Source organism: Gymnoscopelus braueri, assembly GCF_963280865.1.
Source record: "Gymnoscopelus braueri genome assembly, chromosome: 24".
Taxonomy (NCBI): domain Eukaryota; kingdom Metazoa; phylum Chordata; class Actinopteri; order Myctophiformes; family Myctophidae; genus Gymnoscopelus; species Gymnoscopelus braueri.
The window spans coordinates 1,475,299-1,499,612 of NC_137626.1; the positions used below are offsets into that span (position 1 = coordinate 1,475,299).

At 41.1% G+C, this 24,314-nt stretch overlaps 2 protein-coding genes and 1 long non-coding RNA gene across 8 annotated transcripts in view; all 3 read left to right on the forward strand.

Moving 5' to 3' along the window:
- fbxo3 (F-box protein 3) overlaps positions 1-6,918 on the forward strand; it is a gene marked incomplete at its 5' end in the record, with an annotated part of 27,621 nt that extends 20,703 nt beyond the window's left edge. For 2 of the 6 annotated variants that reach the window (XM_080423096.1, XM_080423094.1), the window contains 4 exons: positions 329-444; positions 1,286-1,393; positions 1,582-1,664; positions 3,650-6,918. In XM_080423096.1, the coding sequence (XP_080279222.1) occupies positions 329-444; positions 1,286-1,393; positions 1,582-1,664; positions 3,650-3,793 (451 nt within the window). In that variant the 3' untranslated portion in view covers positions 3,794-6,918. Of the gene's footprint in view, positions 1-328; positions 445-1,285; positions 1,394-1,425; positions 1,665-3,649 lie in introns of those variants that run through there. The other 4 variants (XR_013932769.1, XM_080423095.1, XM_080423097.1 and 1 more) reach the window with 4 other exon arrangements.
- Positions 6,919-6,968: 50 nt separating this feature from the next.
- LOC308080670 lies at positions 6,969-8,194 on the forward strand. Its single transcript, XR_013932721.1, has 2 exons — positions 6,969-7,836; positions 7,919-8,194. It is a non-coding gene; the product is annotated as an uncharacterized lncRNA (long non-coding RNA).
- A 6,709-nt stretch (positions 8,195-14,903) lies between these two features.
- Positions 14,904-23,198, forward strand: cd59a (CD59 molecule (CD59 blood group) a). The gene is made up of 5 exons (XM_080422863.1): positions 14,904-15,011; positions 16,251-16,335; positions 16,999-17,100; positions 19,431-19,504; positions 22,240-23,198. Exons 2-5 carry the CDS (start codon positions 16,281-16,283, stop codon positions 22,360-22,362), a joined length of 354 nt encoding a protein of 117 aa, XP_080278989.1. The 5' UTR covers positions 14,904-15,011; positions 16,251-16,280; the 3' UTR covers positions 22,363-23,198.
- Positions 23,199-24,314: the final 1,116 nt, after the last annotated feature.

A 24,314-nucleotide genomic window follows, 5' to 3' on the forward strand; every position in this document is an offset into this window, starting at 1 on the left:
ATGAACAGAATAGAGATGAGTAGCAGTGCATTAATGAATGAATTAACATAATAATGAATATGTAATGAACAGAATAGAGATGAGTAGCAGTGCATTAATGAATGAATTAACATAATAATGAATGTGTAATGAACAGAATAGAGATGAGTAGCAGTGCATTAATGAATAGATTAACATAATAATGAATGTGTAATGAACAGAATAGAGATGAGTAGCAGTGCATTAATGAATAGATTAACATAATAATGAATATGTAATGAACAGAATAGAGATGAGTAGCAGTGCATTAATGAATGAATTAACATAATAATGAATGTGTAATGAACAGAATAGAGATGAGTAGCAGTGCGTCCCCAGAGGCAACATGTCAGCTGGACAGCCGTTACTGGAGAATCACCAACGCTAACGGAAAAGTAGAGGAAGTACGAGGACCTGGCGTTGTCGGTGAGTATACCGCCGTCTCATTGGTTAAAACCAAGGGCCCAGCATTGCCGAGTGCCGCGCTATGAGCCTGTAGATCTGCTATTTAAAAAAAAAATCACACCCAGTGTGAAGTGGGCGGTGATGTGTGATTCACTTAAAAAAAACAATAAATGTGTTTTTTTTTAAGTGCATAGTCCTATTTATAGGGCTATGCACATGTGTCATGTTTCCCTAGCCAATCACAGTCCTGAATAGACTGTGATTGGCCAATCACGTTGCAGGGTTAGGGGGGTACACTGGTGGCCAATCACAGCGCAGGATTTGGTGTGCAAATATCCAAACCTCACATATAGGGGCGGTTTCACCGCCCAAAAATTTGAACATTTGTGCAAATCTTTGAATATATATATTTTTAATATAATATATTCATAACTCAAATCATTGCTTCTGGGGGGTCCCTGGAACAACATATTTTGAGATGGGGGTCCGTGGCCAAATACATATATATATTTTGGGGTCCTTGACATGAAAAAGTTTGAGAACCACTGATATAGAAACATACAGCTGTTGTACTATTGACGGACTCAAAGTTCAAATCAAACCGAACTGTTGCTGAGCTCAAACATCCTGTAAATCTGTGTTTATTTAATAAGTAAGCCTTGCCACTAAGACTCCTGGCCACAGGAGTCTTATCTCCTGTTCATGTCAAGGACCCCCAGAAACTAAGATTTGTGTTGAAAAATGTCTAAAGAATTCCAGATTCTTTCACATGTTTTGATGATTGTGGGACATGCATATAATTGTGTGTGTGTGTGTGTGTGTGTGTGTGTGTGTGTGTGTGTGTGTGCGTGTGCGTGCGTAGGTGAGTTTCCAGTCATGACTCCAGGGAAGGTTCATGAGTACAGCAGCTGTACCACCTTCTCCACAACGTCAGAATATATGGAGGGACATTATACCTTCCATAGACAAGGTATTGTTGTTGTTTCAGCCAATAAGGAGGAGGTATTATTATGTGTGTTGTTTCAGCCAATAAGGAGGAGGTATTATTACTGTTGTTGTTGTTGTTGTTTCAGCCAATTAGGAGGAGGTATTATTATGTGTGTTGTTTCAGCCAATAAGGAGGAGGTATTATTACTGTTGTTATTGTTGTTGTTTCAGCCAATAAGGAGGAGGTATTCCAGGTGGCCATTCCACGTTTCCACATGGTGTGTCCTCCATTCAGAGAATCACTGGTTAGAACGGTAAGAATGATGCAGTTATCATTACTATACTACTGAATGATACATGTTATCATTACTATACTACTGAATGATACATGTTATCATTACTATACTACTGAATGATGCAGTTATCATTACTATACTACTGAATGACACAGTTATCATTACTAAACTACTGAATGATGCAGTTGATAAAGCAATGAGAATGACAGTTATCATTACTAAACTACTGAATGATACAGTTGATAAAGCAATAAGAATGATACAGTTATCATTACTATACTACTGAATGATGCAGTTGATAAAGCAATAAGAATGACACAGTTATCATTACTATACTACTGAATGATGCAGTTGATAAAGCAATAAGAATGACACAGTTATCATTACTATACTACTGAATGATGCAGTTGATAAAGCAATAAGAATGACACAGTTATCATTACTATACTACTGAATGATGCAGTTGATAAAGCAATAAGAATGACACAGTTATCATTACTATACTACTGAATGATGCAGTTGATAAAGCAATAAGAATGATACAGTTATCATTACTATACTACTGAATGATGCAGTTATCATTACTATACTACTGAATGACACAGTTATCATTACTATACTACTGAATGATGCAGTTGATAAAGCAATAAGAATGATACAGTTATCATTACTATACTACTGAATGACACAGTTATCATTACTATACTACTGAATGATGCAGTTGATAAAGCAATAAGAATGATACAGTTATCATTACTATACTACTGAATGATGCAGTTATCATTACTATACTACTGAATGATGCAGTTATCATTACTATACTACTGAATGACACAGTTATCATTACTATACTACTGAATGATGCAGTTGATAAAGCAATAAGAATGATACAGTTATCATTACTATACTACTGAATGACACAGTTATCATTACTATACTACTGAATGATGCAGTTGTTTGCACGCCTACTGTGTGTGTGTGTGTGTGTGTGTGTGTGTGTGTGTGTGTGTGTGTGTGTGTATGCAAAGTTCCACAGCAAGCGGGAGCTGTGTTCATGATTTGAGGCATTTTGTTCAAAACGGGTTACGGGACACTGCTGCTGATTTAGGAAGCCAATCATAGCTAATCAGGATGGAGTGATCACATGTCTATAGAGATAGTGTGTTCCGATTCGCGTGAAGTTTGGATAACATGTGTAGGAGTAACGTCAAAACATCAGTTTTGCAAAGAAATCGGCCTCCTGGTGGCGCTATGACAAGCCCATGTGAAAGATTTAGGGCCGGAGGTTCTGCTCTGGCCTCCAGGGAGTTTCAAGCCGATCAGTCCCAACGGTGCCGGAGATTAGCTGCTCACAGACGGGACGGACAGGGGTGAAAACATTGTCTGGGCCACGCCTCTGGCCTGGCGGAGACAAAAAACAACAATTTGTAACTAAACTAAACTAATTCTGAACTTAACACGTTGAGTGAAAGGTTTTTTTTAAAACAGGGTACAGTCAGTGCCTGGATTTTTAACCATTTTTGAACCTTTTTCAAGTAGTCACAAAATATTTTCAGTGATCACCGTCCTCACGGTGATCCCCTCATTACACACACAGGGGTCTCGTACAATCGGGGGAAAAAACTTTTAAACATTCAGTAATCCGTTCCATAGTTGCAGCCAGTTGAAAATAGTCAAAAATAGTCAAAAATACATCGTAAAAAAAAAAGTACACAGGAGCCGAGAATCCCGAGATACAGGCTTTTGAAGTCATAAGTTAACCAGGAAGTGGATTAAAGTCTAAATCTTCGAAAAATGATATCTCCTGGTGCTGTGAAGGAAAAGAAAATGTTTTTTTTTTTTAAAGGCACACCTCGTTTGGATTATGAAAAACGGTCCGGACCGTTTTTGGCACTCAATGTGTTAAATAGCCTTGCTTCCTGCGTGCACCACTGTTCTGGTGCCCGGCGATGCCACGTCTTTTTCACTGACCCTTATTTCATGTCGTCTGGCCCCTCCCACAGCAGGGATCAGCCAGTGAGGTGTCTCCGTTTAACGACGACGACTCTGATGACTCGGGAGGCGAAGACGGAGAGCTGAGAGGGATCAACATGGCCGCCATGCAGGGCGGGGCGGGGGGCTGCCCCGGGTTCAACCCTGACCTCTGACCCTCCTGAACTCCCCCCCCCTCCACCCCCCTGACAGGAAGTGGTGTGTTGTTAGATGTCAGCTTAAGCCTCTGCAGCCGGATGACTCTTATACCGCGTTCACACTGCCAGCTACGAAGCTACAGGCTACCGTTCATTCTCAATGGAAGCCAGCGAGAAGCAAAGCAACGCCCGACGCCTGTAGCTGCTACAAAAATCTACAAAATCTACAATCCAAGTTGAGCTTCAACTGCAGCTACAAAGCTACAAAACCATTACCACTCACCTTCTCTGTTCAAACAATTCCTGCTTGTAATGGGCGGGAAAACGAATATCAGCCAGTTCTGTTCCGAGTGCTTTGTAACCCCAGACTTTATATTTTCCTTTGTATTTCTCTCGCTAATCGGAGTCGATGACGTCAACAAGCGTGTTGATCAACACTTCAACAGGGACTCTGTGACGGATACAGTGTGTGTCTTTGTAAGCTTTGTATCTTTTGTAGCTGCCAGTGTGAACGCAGCATCGCACATCTCTTGCGCAACTTTTACACAACTGTTAAGGCCAATTTCCTACGCGTAGCGCTACGCGTCTCTCAACGTTCTGAGTTTTGAGCGTTCACACTGTCAGCGACAACGTTCATACTGTCAGCGACAGTGTTCATACTGTCAGCGACAGTGTTCATACTGTCAGCGACAACGTTCATACTGTCAGCGACAGTGTTCATACTGAACACTGTCTCTGACAGCGAACGTGGGCGTGGTCTCGTGCAAAAAGCTAGCCCACGGTAACAGAACTTACCCTGGGCTTCCCAACCAATCAGAGAACGCTGCATTTTATGAAGCGACTGACATTTTCGTTTGACCAGAGCTACGCCACACCGTCGGCGGACGTACTCCGCGATGCATATTTTTCCGTTTTGACGTTGTTCGACGCGATGTGTTGCGTGACGCTCCGATCATAAATCGGCCTTCACACAACACGACTCCCAACCTGTGGCCCCGGGGCCCGATGGTGGGCTGTGAGGATGTTGCAACTAAGTGGGCCCCCAAATAATTGGCAAAACACTTGACAATTGTACTGATGTTATATTATTAATATCAAAACATTTGTATACATATATAAGTAATGTTTTTTTTTTAAACCTTGAACAATGAGTTTTCATGATGATACTGATGGGAACTTAACATTTACTACGTTAGTTCCATTGATCCAGGCCGGAACACAAACGATTGATTGATAGATCGTTAAAATAAACATGCTCTCAAAATGCACCACCTGACCACTAGTGGTCAGGTGGGTGGGCCCCGAAAGCTTTGGAGATTCTTCAAGAGGGGCCCTCCATCCAGAAAAAGGTTTGGGAACCGTTGTTGTAACAAAACCTGCCAACACTTCCGTTTTGTATTTGAAATCACGCAAATGTGTCCTACTGTAAAACTAATTATCAAAGCATACCGTATCTAGGTTGCTGCTTAGCGTAACTGGTAATTCATAAAAGTTCATTTTAAATATATTTTAATACAAAATGATGTTTTTTTTTATGAAAAGGAAAACGACAAAACAAACGACGGCTTTGCGTTCGTGACCTTGAGGAGGCGGAGTTACAGACTCTGGAGGAGGCGGAGTTACATACTCTTGAGGAGGCGGACTTACAGACTCTGGAGGAGGCGGAGTTACAGACCCTCTGAAGCGTTGGCAGGTTTTGTTACAACAACGGTTCCCAAACCTTTTTCTGGCCCTCAAGGTCACGAACGCAAAGCCGTCGTTTGTTTTGTTGTTTTCCTTTTCATAAAAAAAACATCATTTTGTATTAAAATATATTTAAAAAGAACTTTTATGAATTACCAGTTATGCTAAGCAGCAACCTAGATACGGTATGCTTTGATAATTAGTTTTACAGTAGGACACATTTGCGTGATTTCAAATACAAAACGGAAGTGTTGGGGGGGGGGGGGGGCGGGGATGTCCTGACATCCGCTGTCATTTTGTCGCATTTCGGTGGTTCGGCGGAAACATTTGAACATCGTGTGAGTCAGACATTTGTCTCGTGAGGCTAGTTGTCACCAGACCCCACAAAGTGATATACAGTATATAGTATTTTTATTGTATTTTTGTTTGAAACAACTATTTATCATCGTTAATGTTCCTCCCAGTTCAATCATTGCCAATCCCCCGTCTGGCGTTTTCCTGCGCCAAAAAATTGCAGATCTACAAACCCGGCACTCTGCACAACCACGTATAAATAAGACGAGCGACGAGCTTCTTTTTTTATGTTTATGATCAATCGTTTTTTAACGCGTCTGAAAAGAAACGCCGGAATTGAACTCGTTTTGATTTTAAAACGAAAACCACGTCGCCAACGGGAACGTTCCGGAGTGGGGTTTGAAAGAGGACGTCCGTTTGTCTTTGCCGTCCATTTGTTTTTGTTTTTGTTTGTTTGTTTATTTTGTGTTAAAAAAGAAAAATGAAATTCTGGGTGTCTGCAGGCACCGCCCCCAAAATGTCCTATTGTCTCTGTCAGGAGAAAACCTTCTATGTCTAAAACTATTCATTTTTAGGATTCAAACAAAAACAATTATCAAAAAATAGCAGACCGATAAGCTGACAATGTTTTGCTTCTTTTGTGACACTGTAGTATGATGAACTAGGGCACTGATTTTCAATATATATATATATAAATATATATATATATATATATATATATATATATATATATATATATATATATATATATATATAATAATAATTGAAATATGGAGATACATATACGTTTTCTGCCCGACTGCGGCGATTTACGTAACTTCTGTCGGTTCACTCTGTCCTTTTGTAAGCAACTATTACTGACCTGGTTTTATGAACATGTTTGTTAGGTTTACATGACGAGGAGGAAGGAAGGACCATCCAAACCCCACGTCGTGAAGGTGCTGAGCGAACAAAACAAAACAGTCAAAAGTCAAACAAAAATCACACCCAGTGTGAAGAGAGTGGTGCCTTTGAATTAGTGTAACTGGTTGCATTCTTGCACGGACGGACGGACGGACGGACCCACACACACGGTCAAGTGTAGGAGTGGCTGGCACCACTCAAAAAGAAACACTTGTACACTGTTTGGCCCCAATTCTTTATTGTTGTGTTTTTTATTGCACACAGAGTGTTACTGAGATGTTTGGAGCTTTGCCATCTTCATCAGACTCTGATGAAGATGGCAAAGCTCCAAACATCACAGTTTGGACTCGGGTGCAAAATACAAAATGAAGGTTTTTGCTGAACTGGAGCTCAACAGTGTGCAAAGCGTTTCTCTTTGTTTCATGTTAACATTCACGCCCATTGAAACGTCACTTAGACAGAGTTCTTTAAGAGTTAATTAATCCATTAAGACCGGGAACGCATCTGTAATTTTTAAGATATATTTGGCTATTCAAAAGTAGCAGATCTACAGGCTCGTTAGCGCAGCAGCGAGTGCCTCGCTATGAGCACGGACAGAATTAAAGGAGCACTTCACCCATTTTAAACCTACGTTCATGTAACTGGTCCTCACTAATGATGCTCATTATCATGAGGTACCATTTGTGTCCGCTCGCTCTGTCTTAGAGGAGGGCTGTGGACAGTTCAGAAAGACACACAGTCCTCACTTCTGTCTCACCACTCTGTCTGTAGGACACAGACAGACAGACAGACAGACAGTGGGATCTCTAAAGCAGATAAGCCAGGGACCCCCATAAGAGAAGATTTTTATGGCTCTAGCAGTGATTCTCAAACATTTTAATTTCAAGGACCCCCAGTTTGACATGCATTAGGTTACGGACCCCATTTAATGACATTTATATCTTTGGGACCCCGATTTATATTGTTGAATCAATGTTAATTTAACTCTGAGAGTGTACACATGGGTTCCATGTGTACACTCAGAGTTACAGACCCGTAAGGGTCCATTTGGTTCTTAACTATCCATCATTTAGCTGGGGACCCCCTGGAACTCCCTCAAGGACCCCTGGGGGTCCCCGGACCCTACTTTGAGAACCAATGCTCTAAAGGACAGACAGACAGACAGACAGACAGGCAGTGTTGTCTCTATCTGTAGGACACAAACAGACAGACAGTTTTGTCTCTGTAGGACACAGACAGGCAGACAGACAGACAGACAGACAGTATAATAAGCTGATGATTATATAAATGAATAATTTACATTTTGGAGACGGTCTGATTTTCTTTCTTTTCTTTTGACTTTAGAAGGTAAGGCGTCTTTAATGAACCGCCTGATCACTTGCTGTTTCCTGTCTTTAAATGAACCAATCGGGGCATCACTTCCTCTTTCCACGCTTTGTTCTGATTGGTCTTTATACACAGTGTGTTTGTGTTGATATCTGATGTGTGATTGGTTGGATTTGTTTTGGGCAAAAAAATAAACCAGAACTATTCACTGGGCTTCTGTCTCCGTGCCTCCGTGGTGTAAAATAACTAAGTACATTTACTCAAGTACCATTTTGAGGTATTTTTTTACTTTACTGGGCTATTTCAAATTTTCTGTACTTTTACTTCTACTCCGCTACATCTCAGAGGCAAATATTATACTTTTACATTATTTGAGAACTTTAGCTACTAGTTACTTTGCAGATTTAGATTATTATCACAACACCTACAGTAACCACTTCAGCCATATATTAGACCCTCCAGCAATTTTATGTGGTGAAATTGCGGGAAGTTGCAAAATATGCGGAAATATGCGATGCGATGTGCATATTATGCGATGCGCATATTATGCGAAGTGCATATTATGCGATGCGATGCGGCCATTTAAAAAAAAACGTTACCCCCGCATAATTATGCGCCATTTTGCTGATTATGCGGTAAAGTATGCGATCGCATAATCGCATTTTTCTGGAGGGTCTAATATATACATTTCGGCCATTTGAAAATAGCAGATCTACAAGCTCACAATGTAGACAATTGTAGATCTGCTATTTAAAAAAAATATGTATACATTTAAAAATGTGTGAAATGAGACATTCTGCATAAAGAGTACTTTCTACTTTTGGTACTTTTAGTTTTAAGTACATTTTGATACCAAAAACTAATTCCAGACTTTTACTTGTAACAGAGTATGTCTATGTTGCAGTATTGATACTTGTACTTAAATAACACATTTGAGTACTTTTTCCACCCCTGCTATTCACTGGGCTTCTGTCTGTTGGAAAATCAAGTTTAAAAGTGTTCAACCTTTTATTGTGAAACGTCCAGGTAGGAGATCAGCCAGGTTTAGAGCTGTCATCATGATCGTGACGTTTGACTTTACCATTCACTGTCACACAAATAATAGTGATTAAAGATGGCGTTGTGTTTTTGGCATTGAACATTGAACATTAACATTGTTATCATGGTCACTTTGTGACGCATAGTCAATCTGGGAACCCAGAGCAAATGAGAATGAAAAACAGCGCCCTCTGCTGTTTGTACTATCTCACATTGGCTCTGGGACAATGGCGACGCAGCACACGTGCGCAAAGGAAACCGGGGTTTTAGTCTGCCTTCACGCTCCACTTCCGGTGGTGCGACTATGTTTTCATACGAGGGTCGTAAATATGGGGTAAATAAAGTTCGTAAAGGCCGGTCGTATTTTGGTAGTCACAAACGGACGTGCAATTCCCAAAGGGGTTCGTATATCACAGAGACGTGCGTACAACCAGTGCGTATGACCAGGTGTGATGATTACTCTGGAAGGCTGCGTCCAACAGCATCCAACTTTAACGTCACCGTGCTGAACCGTGCTAAACAGCGTTGCCATGTCCGCTTATTATAAGCGAATTTGGGCTTATTTTTCTGTAAAGTTGCTTGTAAATATTGGTAGCTGTGGGGACCGCGGTTTTTTGGGCTTGTTTCTAAAGTGTAGTTGGTTATTTGGGCGTGCTTCACAATTGTTCAATTGTTTTAACCGGTGGTTCTCAAATATTTTTATGACATGGACCCCCAAGTTAATATGTAGGCTAATTTATCCCTATAAGCCCCATCTGAAATGTTTTGTGCCAGCTGGAGGCAGATTTGTGTTGTTAGAATGTTTAAAAAATCTTCCAAATATTGCACATTTTATTACAAGATTTCTTTTAAATATAGCAGATCTACAAGCTCACAACGGTTTAATTAAAGTGCTTATAATGGCCTAAGTGCCAGTTGCTTCTTTTGGGCTTGTTTTCCTAGACCTGGTTGCTTATTTCTCTCACAACATCTGGCAACGCTGATGAAAGTTTGAAGTTCAACTCCGCCTCGTCTAAAGATAACAGATGCGGCTTCGCATCGCCTTGACAACTTACTGTTCTGTCTGGAAGCGGATCACGTAATAAATGCTCTCATGTGTAATGAGAATAAATAAGTTTACAAGGTTTAACCCCATTACCAAATAAAAGGCTAATAAAACGTGGAAAGGATATATATAAGCCTTTTCTAATGAACATTGCGGACTTTTACCAAGGTAAAAAGATGATGAAATCCAGCATACAAGTGGAACGCTGCTATCCGATTATGGACCAGAGCTTATTGATTACTTATTGATTAAATTAGTGCATTTTTGATTAATATATCACTGTCCTACGTCGGAATGGGGAATATTAGATCTGTTGTGTGTGGTGTTCATGTGATCAAAATACAGTAGAGTAGCCTACAGTAGACTATTAGCCTACAAATTAATACTGCAGCACGGACAGAGGTGCGTCAGTCCCTCCGCAGTTTCATTAAGGCATCATAGCCTATTTTCATTATTACATGACACTTTGGCTGAGATGGCCCTCTGGCAAACACACTGAGGGACGGGGACCTAATAATTCAACTCTAAATGCAACTGATAGCCTAGAAAATAAATAAAAAGCGGTGGAATCTACATCATGTCTATATGATGCATACTGTAGGCTACAAGCAATATATAGTTTGACATTTATTTTTTTATTTTTTATATATATGTGTTGACAAATGTTGGGCATATATATATTTTATTTGAGGTTTGCCACTGTTGTAATTGATTTTGGCATGAAGAATAAAGCATTCTAAAGACATACGCACATTTCAGCCCTGGTAAGACAGCCTCAGGGCTGACCTGAGAACGTGCGCACCTGACGCACAAAACACAGACCAAAAAACTTTTATGAATCCGACTGCAGGTGTAGGATTTGTCCTAAATGCCGGTAGGTACAAAATATGGTCGTAAATCCCTTTATGAATCGGGGCCAAATATTTCTACACGGAACACTAACACCACTTCTCCCAGAGAACATGGATCGTTTTGGTTATAAGCCCACTTGTTTCTATGATGAAAGAGCAAGTTAAAATGTGAATATCTTTCTGTGGTTTTGTCTGCTCCGCGGACGCTATTGTTAAATTAGTTTCGGCTTGTTTCGAGTAGGGAAGGATCAGCGGACACGTAAATCCCGCCCACTACATTTGATTGGGTAAAGCGCAGCCTGCTTCCTGATCTGAAGGCACGCCCACGCCCACACAGTGCGCACACGTTATGACAAACCTTCACGACAGATTCCAACGCAGAGCAGAATCTGTTCTTGAGAGATTAACGCATAGTAAGCTTGTAGGTGTTCTATGCTATTTATGCTTTTTCTTTTACCTGCATAAAATTTTATAAAATGTCAATAATTTCTTTTCATATTTCAGTTATTTTTGCCCTGTGCAATTTATGATTATGAATCCTAAAAGGCTTCATAATGTTCCAGTGTTCAACAACGGCCAAACACACAATTAAATCGTTAATCGCAATTATTTGAGTGACAATTAATCGTCAAACTTAAATGTGTAATTGTGACAGACAGACAGACAGACAGACAGACCTACAGACAGACAGACAGACAGACAGACAGACAGACAGACCTACAGACAGACAGACAGACAGACAGACAGACAGACAGACAGACAGGTCATTGTTGGGTGGGGGGGGGGGGGGGGTGGGGTTGCTCAGGGACACCCAGTGACAGAGCAGGGTGTGTGACGTGGGTGTGTTTTGTTCTGTGAGCGCTGAGCTCTTTGTTGACGGGACAGAAGCTCTTTGTCTCTCCTCTCCTCTCCCCTCCTCTCCTCTCCTCTCCTCTCCCCTCCTCTCCTCTCCTCTCCTCTCCTCCTCTTCTGGTGTCCTCTGGTCTCATCTGACGGGTGACACCCCCCCCCCCCCCCCCCGGGTTCAGCCACGGCCACCAGCAGCACCATGCCATGACGTTCACATCTGGGTGGCCTGAGGTCCTGGACATTTAACCAGTGATGGGAGAGAAGAAGAAGAACCACCTCCACCGCCCAGATGTCCTGAGTTAAGAGACCTGAGGCCACTCCCATCTCAAAATGTTTTGTTCCAGGGACCCCCAGAAGCAAAGATTTGTGTTAAAAATGTTCGCTTTATAACAATATGTATTCACAGATTTGGACACATTTTCACGATTTTTCAAAAAATAGCAGATCTACAAGCTCGTAGCACGGCACTCGGAAAATCTTCGATTGACATTCATTTCCGTTTCCGGTGTGCTACAATGAAATGTGTCACTGCGAGGGGAAAAAAAAAGATCTAGATCTACGCGACTGGCACGCTGCGGAATTATTTAGGTTCGCGTAGAACTACGCGATTGGCACGCAATGTGTTAAGAGACCTGAGGCCATTCTTTAAAAAAATCTAAATCCTAACAGTTTTTTGAAAATAAATCTAAACATTTTTTTCAAGATTTTTTTTGTTCATGATTTTTTTTTCTTCCATTTTGCTCATAGCGAGTGCCGCGCTATGAGCTTGTAGATCTGCTATTTTTGAATAGCCCAAAGACATCTAAAGTGACATAGATGCGTTCCAGGTGTTAAGTACCAGTGAAAAAGGCCTGTGATCACTATTGTACGGGAAGGGGAAAAGTGCAACAAAAAGAGTATTGGCATCAAAACATACTTCCAGTCAGGGGTTTATCAATATGTCTCCAAAACTATACTTTATACCAGGGGCCTTCAACGTTTTCAGACCAAGGACCCCTTAGCTGAGAGAGAGAGATGAAGCAGGGACCCCCCCCACTACATATTGTATAACATTGTGTTGCAGATTAAAATTCTTCATAGATTTCATAGATAGCTTCATAGACTGTATTTTCAGACATTTAACCGTCGATATTTAGTAAACTTGACCATCGGCTCTATACTTGGTCTGCTCTTTTCCCCCCTCTACACCAAACCTCTTGGCCCGAAAATAGCCGATCTACCAAGCTCACAACGCCTCGCGCTGCGAGGCGTTGTGAGCTTGTAGATCGGCTATTTTCGGCGAATGTTCCCCTCAGAACAGGGATTCTAGGGTTGAAGTTGTTCATGTAAAAAATAAGTTCCTATCACACAAAGATTTGGCGGACCCCCTGTAGTAACTCTTGAGGACCCCCTAGGGGTCCCGGACCCCCTGTTGAAGACCCCTGCTTTATACAAAACACCTAGTGAGCCCCGTTGGTAGGTCAGTATATCACCTACTTAGACCAATCAATAGTCTGATTAAACGTGATAATATCTCATTCAGTGCATTGACAGCATCTGAAACAGGTGCTGTAGACCCACAAATGTGTCCGTGGCAAAAGACTTGGCGTTGTCCGTGGCAAATCTTTATTATAATGTTATAATGTTCTTATTTTGATCATAAGACGCAATTACTGAATGTCAAGTCTCCAGGTTCTCTTCAGAATATCTATGACACTGATTTACTACGACACAACACTTGAGTCCTTATCAGTCCGTTTGGTTCTCAAACGTTTTATTTGCAAGGTCGCCCCATGACTCTGAGAGTGTACACATGGAACCACATGGACCCTTACGAGTCCATTTGGCAGTGATGTATACATGTACTCAAGTGCTGTACTCAAGTGTTTTTACTTTACTGGAGTATTTCCAATGTTCAGTACTTTTACTTCTACTCCACTACATCTCAGAGGCAAATAATATACTTTTATAAAACTACAATTATTTGAAAGATATTAGTTACATTGTAGATTATTATTACAAAACCACTTCAGGCCTATTTTTTTGGCCATCTGAAAATGGCAGATCTACAAGCTCACAATGCGACGTGTTGTGAGCTTGTAGATCTGCCATTTTTTATGCCATTTTCGATCTGCTATTTTCAAAAGATTATTATGCATTTTATACATTTGAAAACTTTGTAAAACGGGACATTCTGCATGATGAGTAATTTTTACACCACCGCCATTTGGTTCCATTTGTACGCTCAGAGTTACAGACCTGTAATGGTCATTCAGGGCTATCTCTTGATGTGTTTCTGGTCATATTATTGCCCGCTCATTTTGTCATGTCCGTGGCAAAAATTGAATTTTGACAAACAAAATGTCCGCCACAAGCCAGCATGGCGATGAGCCCTGCTCAGTAAGTACAGAGATAAAAAGGACCAGAGTCTGGGACAACCCTTCTTATCAGAGAGCTGTCCTCTCTCTCTCTCTCTCTCTCTCTCCTCTCATGTGCTGGTGACACCATGGGTCAACCACGGTCACATCACCACCATACACTGACCTTCACATCTGGGGGCCCTGATGTTTAACCCAGGGCTTTATCAAATGTTTTCGTTTTGCAATTGTGTTTTTATGTTCCAGGAAGACTAACAAAGTAACTAAGTACTTTACTTACTTACTTTTTTTTTAAAGAAAAAAAAAGCAAACTTCAAATTCAAATCAGTAAAGTGGGCTGAACATTATTAACTTATGTTCAGCCCAGAAATACCGCTGTGACAACAACAGCTAACAGGGATCCTCAAATCATCCAGATGTTTCATTCATATAGAGGTTTAACAGCAGTAACAAAAAAAAGAATATCACCTTTAACTGTCAGATCAGATATTTAACACTTCCTGGTATGTGGGAAATGGCCTCCTGTGTTTTACTGTGTATTTTTGGCGAGACATGCTATTTTGAAACGGTAAGAAAATCTAAAAATCGCTGGCAGTGGATGATTTATTTGTTTCATTTATTCTGGCAGTGAACGAGTTAATTAACTTCCTTCAACTCTTGAGAAAACTGAAATCCTAACAGCTGACCCAGAATCACTTGTGTTATCAAAGACATCTCTTTGTGTCTCTCTCACACACACACACACACACACACACACACACACACACACACACACACACACACACACACACACACACAGAGAGAGCATCAGGGTCAGTGTCTGGGCGGTCAGCAGTGTCCAGTCTCACAGCGGTAGAGTTCACATCAGCTCTGGTCTCTCTGTCTCCTGGGTGAGTAACTCTCTCTGTTGGGTTCATCAGCAACGCTATGCGTTTAAAGGGGTATTTCACTTTAAAATGAATCATTCAAAAATAGCAGATCTACAAGCTTGTAGAACAGCTATCTTTTTAATATCTTGAACATTTGTGCAAATCTTTGAATATGTTTTTTTTTTAATATTTGTTTTAACTCAAATCTACAAAGACATTTGTAGATTCCCCCCAGAAGCAAAGATTTGAGTTAAAAATGTTCACTTTGAAAAACATATATATTCAAAGATTTTCACAGATTTTCACGATTTAAAAATAAAATAGCAGATCTACAAGCTCGTAGATCTCGTAGACTTGGTTTTGGTGACTGATGTTGTAATACGTGAGGGGGCTGTGTTTTTAATTACTTTTTTCATTTATTTCAATTTTTTTTAATGAAAAACGCCCCCTCATGCATTAGAAGGACAATATGAGTCACCAGAACCAAGGAGCAGGTTTCTTCAATGAATCTAATGGATGGTTAAAATGGAGTTTGAAGTTACAATGGGTTTGTATAGGAAGGGGGCGTGTCTGATAAAATGAATATCAAATATGTAAATACTGAATCAAGCAGCTTAATCCATTAAGACCGGGAACGCATCTGTGTCATTTTAAGATTCCTTTGGGTATTCAAAAATAGCAGATCTACAAGCTTGTAGATCTGCTATTTTAGAAAAAATCTTGAATATTTGTGCAAATCTGTGAATATAAATTATATAATTTTAAAGCCAACTCAAATCTTTGCTTCTGACATTTTGAGACGGGGGTCTGTGGCCAAATACATCTAAACATGTATTCTAAATCCTAACGGTATGTTTGCTACATCAGTGGTGCAACCTTTCCATGTCAAGGACCCCAAAACTGTATGTATTTGGCCGTGGACCCCCATCTCAAAATATGTTGTTCCAGGGACCCCCAGAAGCACAGATTGGAGTTAAATGCTTTAACACATATATTATATATATTCAAAGATTTGAAAAAAAAAATCCACGATTGCCCCCAAAAATGGCAGATCTGACATTTTTGGGGGGCTAATGTTTGCCCCAGAATATAGACGCTAAAATATAGATGCTATATATGCTTGATGGTAGAGCAGATCTGTTTAGACTGAATAACAATACATTTCTTTCTCTCTCTCTCTCTCTCTCTCTCTCTCTCTCTCTCTCTCTCTCTCTCTCTCTCTCTCTCTCTCTCTCTCTCTCTCTCTCTCTCGGTCTACAGTGTGTGCTCCCGTGTCGTGCTGAGGTGAAAATGAAGTGCTCCCTGGGGTTCTGCTTACTGTTCTTCTGTGCTCTGATGGGACTGGGTACGTTTGTTTTATCAATACACTTTAATACCATTCACTATTATTACTACTGGGTACGTTTGTTTTATCAATACACTTTAATACCATTCACTATTATTACTATTACTATTACTATTAGTGGTAGAATCAGAATCATCTCAGACTCCAAACTGTTTTCTCTGGCCTTTTTAAAACCTCCTGCCTTCATGGAGAAATGAAGCTTTGTCCAACTCATGAGCTTTGTTAAACTCATGAGCTTTATTAAACTCATGAGCTTTGTTAAACTCATGAGCTTTGTTAAGCTCATGAGCTTTGTTAAACTCATGAGCTTTGTTAAACTCATGAGCTTTGTTAAACTCATGAGCTTTGTTAAACTCATGAGCTTTGTTAAACTCATGAGCTTTGTTAAACTCCCAAGTTTTTTTAACCTCAGCTATTTGTCCTCCTGTCTGGATTCCTATAATCTGTATTTGATGCTTTTTGAGTTTTTAAAGTTGTGTGTGTGTGTGTGTGTGTGTGTGTGTGTGTGTGTGTGTGTGTGTGTGTGTGTGTGTGTGTGTGTGTGTGTGTGTGTGTGTGTGTGTGTGTGTGTGTGTGTGTGTGTGTGTGTGTGTGTGTGTGTGTGTGATAAAGATACATGTAGTAGTGTGTATTCATATTGTGTACTCTGTGTGTGTTTTACAGGCTCAGCTATCCGTTGTTTCAGCTGTAAGGATTACACCGGCAGCTGTACCAAACAACGAGAGTGTAGCTATGACGACGCCTGTCTCACTCTTTACCAGAGAGGTAAGACACCTGTCTCACTCTGTATCAGAGAGGTAAGACACCTGTCTCACTCTTTACCAGAGAGGTAAGACGCCTGTCTCACTCTCTATCAGAGAGGTAAGACGCCTGTTTCACACTGTGTATCAGAGAGGTAAGACGCCTGTCTCACTGTGTATCAAAGAGGTGAGACGCCTGTCTCACTCTCTATCGGAGAGGTTGGCCGCCTGTCTCACTCTGTATCAGAGAGGTAAGACGCCTGTCTCACTCTGTATCAGAGAGGTAAGACACCTGTCTCACTCTCTATCAGAGAGGTAAGACACCTGTCTCACTCTATCAGAGAGGTAAGACACCTGTCTCACTCTCTATCAGAGAGGTAAGACACCTGTCTCACTCTGTATCAGAGAGGTAAGACACCTGTCTCACTCTGTATCAGAGAGGTAAGACACCTGTCTCACTCTGTATCAGAGAGGTAAGACACCTGTCTCACTCTGTATCAGAGAGGTAAGACACCTGTCTCACTCTGTATCAGAGAGGTAAGACGCCTGTCTCACTCTGTATCAGAGAGGTAAGACGCCTGTCTCACTCTGTATCAGAGAGGTAAGACACCTGTCTCACTCTCTATCAGAGAGGTAAGACACCTGTCTCACTCTCTATCAGAGAGGTAAGACACCTGTCTCACTCTGTATCAGAGAGGTAAGACACCTGTCTCACTCTGTATCAGAGAGGTAAGACGCCTGTCTCACTCTGTATCAGAGAGGTAAGACGCCTGTCTCACTCTGTATCAGAGAGGTAAGACGCCTGTCTCACTCTGTATCAGAGAGGTAAGACGCCTGTCTCACTCTGTATCAGAGAGGTAAGACGCCTGTCTCACTCTGTATCAGAGAGGTAAGACGCCTGTCTCACTCTGTATCAGAGAGGTAAGACGCCTGTCTCACTCTGTATCAGAGAGGTAAGACGCCTGTCTCACTCTGTATCAGAGAGGTAAGACGCCTGTCTCACTCTATCAGAGAGGTAAGACACCTGTCTCACTCTGTATCAGAGAGGTAAGACACCTGTCTCACTCTGTATCAGAGAGGTAAGACGCCTGTCTCACTCTGTATCAGAGAGGTAAGACGCCTGTCTCACTCTCTATCAGAGAGGTAAGACACCTGTCTCACTCTGTATCAGAGAGGTAAGACACCTGTCTCACTCTGTATCAGAGAGGTAAGACGCCTGTCTCACTCTCTATCAGATAGGTAAGACGCCTGTCTCACTCTCTATCAGAGAGGTAAGACGCCTTTCTCACTCTTTACCAGAGAGGTAAGACACCTGTCTCACTCTCTATCAGAGAGGTAAGACGCCTGTCTCACTCTTTACCAGAGAGGTAAGACGCCTGTCTCACTCTCTATCAGAGAGGTAAGACGCCTGTCTCACTCTTTACCAGAGAGGTAAGACGCCTGTCTCACTCTGTATCAGAGAGGTAAGACGCCTGTCTCACTCTCTATCAGAGAGGTAAGACGCCTGTCTCACTCTTTACCAGAGAGGTAAGACACCTGTCTCACTGTGTATCAGAGAGGTAAGACGCCTGTCTCACTCTTTACCAGAGAGGTAAGACGCCTGTCTCACTGTGTATCAGAGAGGTAAGACGCCTGTCTCACTCTTTACCAGAGAGGTAAGACGCCTGTGGTTAAAACTGTTAGTTGTAACCGACCCCTTGACCTTCCCTCTAGCGCCACCCTCAGATCCTACTATAAACCGTATAATATCAATTATTAGTTTGACGTTTATTAAAAGAAAGATAGAGGAGATATTTAACACATTGGGTGCCAGAGGTTTATTAAAATAGTATACGTTGAGTGCCAGCATTTCTTCCATCCACTTGCGTTATACGATTCGTGCTGTGAGAAGCCCCGACGCGGAAATGCATGTAAACAAAGCGTGCGTGCGAGACGGCGGAGGGTCCCGACTAACGCCTGGAACAATAATATTTCCAACGCGACCCTCCATTGCAGCGTGATCGCCGATCGAAAACGGCTCGTTTCCACCACATTAAAAAGAAATGGAGATATTAAGCTTTTAATCAAGGAGATAACATTGAAAACGCCGACCGGAAGGATTTTTGACATGGAGCCAGATCCAGCCTCTTCTTCTCAGAAAATGCTTGGGTGATGTCAAAGTTTCGTTTTAGCGCCCCACGTGGCCCACATGTATAAAAATAGAATTGGGTCAAAAACGGTCCGGACCGTTTTCGGCACTTCTCGTTTGGACCCTCAAAAACGGTCCGGACCGTTTTTGGCATTCAATGTGTTAAATAGTTTTTATTAGATAATAAATATGAACATGTTTGTTTGTTTGTTTGTTTGTTTCTCCAGGTGGTCAGACGTTCCGTCAGTGTCTGAAATATTCAGACTGTGAGTACAGTCGACTCTCTCAGATGTTTCCACACGTAAGTCTGGCATTCTGTCTGTTCTATTCTGTCCTGTTCTATTCTGTCTGTTCTATTCTGTCTGTTCTATTCTCTCCTGTTCTATTCTGTCTGTTCTATTCTCTCCTGTTCTATTCTGTCTGTTCTATTCTGTCTGTTCTATTCTGTCTGTTCTATTCTGTCTGTTCTATTCTGTCTGTTCTATTCTCTCCTGTTCTATTCTGTCTGTTCTATTCTGTCTGTTCTATTCTCTCCTGTTCTATTCTGTCTGTTCTATTCTGTCTGTTCTATTCTGTCTGTTCTATTCTGTCTGTTCTATTCTCTCCTGTTCTATTCTGTCTGTTCTATTCTCTCCTGTTCTATTCTGTCTGTTCTATTCTGTCTGTTCTATTCTGTCTGTTCTATTCTCTCCTGTTCTATTCTGTCTGTTCTATTCTCTCCTGTTCTATTCTGTCCTGTTCTATTCTATCCTGTTCTATTCTGTCTGTTCTATTCTGTCTGTTCTATTCTGTCTGTTCTATTCTCTCCTGTTCTATTCTGTCTGTTCTATTCTATCCTGTTCTATTCTGTCTGTTCTATTCTGTCCTGTTCTATTCTGTCTGTTCTATTCTCTCCTGTTCTATTCTGTCTGTTCTATTCTCTCCTGTTCTATTCTCTCCTGTTCTATTCTCTCCTGTTCTATTCTGTCCTGTTCTATTCTGTCCTGTTCTATTCTGTCTGTTCTATTCTCTCCTGTTCTATTCTATCCTGTTCTATTCTATCCTGTTCTATTCTGTCCTGTTCTATTCTATCCTGTTCTATTCTGTCCTGTTCTATTCTGTCTGTTCTATTCTGTCCTGTTCTATTCTCTCCTGTTCTATTCTCTCCTGTTCTATTCTGTCCTGTTCTATTCTGTCCTGTCCTGTTCTATTCTCTCCTGTTCTATTCTCTCCTGTTCTATTCTGTCCTGTTCTATTCTGTCCTGTTCTATTCTCTCCTGTTCTATTCTCTCCTGTTCTATTCTGTCCTGTTCTATTCTATCCTGTTCTATTCTGTCCTGTTCTATTCTGTCCTGTTCTATTCTGTACTGTTCTATTCTGTACTGTTCTATTCTGTCTGTTCTATTCTATCCTGTTCTATTCTGTCCTGTTCTATTCTGTCCTGTTCTATTCTATCCTGTTCTATTCTGTCCTGTTCTATTCTGTCCTGTTCTATTCTCTCCTGTTCTATTCTCTCCTGTTCTATTCTGTCCTGTTCTATTCTGTCCTGTTCTATTCTGTCCTGTTCTATTCTCTCCTGTTCTCGACAAAAACGCAGAAAAAAAAACAAGAAAGCAGAGAAAAATGCATTTTTCTAAGTTCTTTAAAGGAGAGATCCAGACCAAAATACATGTGGATTGTATCTGCCTATAATCAGTCACCAGCATACCTGATGCAGTTGACTTTTTTTCATAGAAGCCCCTGTTCTCCATTCTGCAGACCCCTCCCACAGCTAGAATGGAGCCTAGAGCGTAAAGCTAATTCGACTATTTTCGTCGCTCCAAACTCTTTTTTTTTTCTTCACGAATCGTCTCCATGCAGTGTCCTGTCCTGGCACTCACACATGCACCGTTTGTCACTTATGAAGGGAAGGGGGAGCGCTCCACGCGAAATCTCGCGAGATTCTCGCGAGGTTTCGGGCGCGCATCAGAGCCGTTCTGTAGGAACGGCAGCTCATAAGTGACAAACAGTCACTTATGCCATGTTGGAAAGAAATGGGTCCTCTTCCTTACTTCCCTCACGGGTTGTTACCAATGATACTAATGAAGGCTCTGTTTCCAAATGGGTGAGGGTCCATTTGGTTCCATTTGTACACTCTCAGAGTTATGAGGGTCCTTGAAATTAAAAAAAGGTTGTAAGAACCACTGTGCTACACCAAATGGAACAGAGCAAGTAAGAAAGAGGCCCATTTTCTTTTCAATATGGCTGCTCACTCTGTATCAGAGAGGTAAGACACCTGTCTCACTCTCTATCAGAGAGGTAAGACACCTGTCTCACTCTCTATCAGAGAGGTAAGACACCTGTCTCACTCTGTATCAGAGAGGTGAGACAGCCTATTGCTGGTTATTTAAAGACGGGGTGCCGTGATTTTCAGTGATTTCCCCCCTCCCCCCTAAAACATAATCATCAGGTATAATGGTTATACTAGGAGGAAGATTTCTTTCAAAAAAGTGTACATAAATTGTTAAAATTATGTTTTTATGTGGACACGCCTCCAGTTCATTAAGTATACCTGGTTCTCACCTTAGCACCTCCTCCACCACCTTAGCACCACCCACCTGTCCTAGTCCCTCCTCCTCCTCATGCCCACACCTGTTGTGTTATGATAATGAGGGGGAGGGTATATTTTTACTATGTCACTAAAGGGCTGTTTTTCTATTGGCACGTTTGACCCTTAAGGTTTCAGCCTCCAGGTAGAAACTCAAAATAGTCAAGAGAAGACATAAAACACCATAAAAACACCACCAGGGGGTATGAAGTTCTATCAACCTCATAGACACATGAAAAACAGAAAAAGTTCAAAACCATGGCACCACCTCTTTAACAATGACTTTAAGCTAATGTTAAAAAAACATTGATGATCCTTTTTATCGTTCCCATTACCCAATGACACATGTTTCCTGGCGATATTGTTCTCATATCCCAAAGGGACGGCCATGTGTAATACTTGAATATTATTTAAAATATTCTTTTTATATTATATTTGATCCTTTATTTTTATTTTTAAATAATTTTCAGGTCTCCAGTTTTACCTTCAAGTGCTGCAACTCTGACCTGTGTAACTCCGCCCCCTCCTCGGCCACCAGCTCTCTGATTGGTCTACTGGCCTCTGTGGGCATCGTCTATTGGTGGACACAGTGAAGAAACGTGCGCACACACACATGCACTAAATACAAATAACACACACACACACTAAATCCAATATAAAAACAAACACACATGCACATTACATATAAACAATAGAAACATTACACACTCAGAACAACAGGACCATTACACCAGTGTTGCCCAAACTGTGGGTGGGGACCCATTTTTATGGGTTGTACGTTTTTATTATATATTTTTTCCCAACTTTTTTTGCAATTATTATTTCGAAATATTTTCGAAAAATAAAAAATAGATATTTTTAATTTTACCAAAAGATTTTCATTAATAAAATGAAACGCGTCGTTATGCAATGCGTTGTGATCTTGTAGATCAGGTATTTCGGGGGGGCACTTTGGGAACCACTAGGGGCACTGCACACATAGAGTTAAAAATAATAGAGAGGGCACTGGATATCCTCTCCCATCCACTAGCATTGAGTTGCTCACACAGCGCATGAGGCCCAAATCACCCCTTCTTCAGGGTTGGGAAATGTGATGGGCGGGGCCTATTTGGTGCTTCTGCGACGCGTTTTGCGTCACACAGCCCTGTGCGCAAGCTCGTGAGTCGAGCCCATTGGTCGAAACCGTTTTTGCTCGTTCGTGTACAGTCAGTGGCCCCAGCTGCAGTACCTATGAATGGCCAGCATGTCCATATCGCTTCAATGCAACCACTGGGTTCTGGGGGCTTGACAGCACACAGCAGAGGGTGGCAGGGTGCCGTATACTATACACTAACAACTCTAACTCTAAACACACTAAATACTAAAGGTGTAAACTACAACCTAAAGGTGTAAACTACAGCCTAAAGGTGTAAACTACAGCTTTAAGGTGCCTGGCTGAAACTTGTCCGCCTTTTCCATGTTTAATTCATCAGTAATTCAAAACATTCCAAATCTTTATTAAAGATATACATGTAAATACATATGTTTTGTTGAGTATGTGTTTCCTTGTGGATTTGAACCGGAATGCATACAGGGTGAATCTGCATCTCTTCTCCTTCCTTCTGTCTATCTCTCTCCAAGTACTGTGCTTTACTCTATAAGTACATCTACACACACACACACACACACACACACACACACACACACACACACACACACACACACACACACACACACACACACACACACACACACACACACACACACACACACACACGTGTATGTTTCCCAGATAGCACATTTTTGAGTGAATCCAGGTTGAAAAATGTTTACAGACATATGAAGGTTTTTCAAAGTTGTGATAAATGTCTATGATTGAGTCATACAGGGGTTTTTAAAGTGTGATTTTTCCACTTTGGAACAGTAAAATGTTATATGTTTATTATCAGTGATAGATCATGACCACCTCGTGTGGTTTCCATCGGCAGAGTGAACAGACCTATGAAGGTATTTGTTAGATGAAGTTCAAAGTTGTGATAAATGTATGAGTTGAATCATACAGGGTTTTTTTTAAAAGTGAGATTTCACCAATTTGGTCAGTGCAGCATGCTGGTATACATGACTGAGTCATGTCTTGTTTTTTTATGACAGTTCAAAGTTCTGAGAAATGTGTATGTTAAAGGTAGGGTAAGTGATATTGTTGGGTTAAAACAAAAAGTATTTTGTTAAAAGGTTAAAGCACTATATTCTGATAGTAATCATTGCTATAGAGTGTTTGTTCAGTAACAGGAGTCTCCCCGTCTCTCCAGCTCTTTAATAAACAGAAAATACATTTTCCGGTAGGTGTCAAAATCTCAGCCAATCAGGAGACAGTACCAATTTTTAAGCTTCATTTTTATAGTGTTCCGCAGTTCCAATTTTGCCTGCTCATTTCTTAGTGTCATCACTTCCAATTTCACTTGTTTAATCTATATCCTGATTGAGTTCTCTGTCCTGATTGGATAACATTGGAAATTAAACAGAAACTGAAACAAAAATGCATTTTCTGTTTTATAAAGAGCTGGAG

Excerpts from the sequence above, each read along its gene's own strand:
- cd59a (XM_080422863.1), top strand. The coding sequence starts at position 16,281 with ATGAAGTGCTCCCTGGGGTTCTGCTTACTGTTCTTCTGTGCTCTGATG. Across the intron at positions 16,336-16,998 it reads CTGTGCTCTGATGGGACTGG|GCTCAGCTATCCGTTGTTTC; the intron begins GTACGTTTGTTT and ends TGTGTTTTACAG. Across the intron at positions 19,505-22,239 it reads TCTCTCAGATGTTTCCACAC|GTCTCCAGTTTTACCTTCAA; the intron begins GTAAGTCTGGCA and ends AATAATTTTCAG.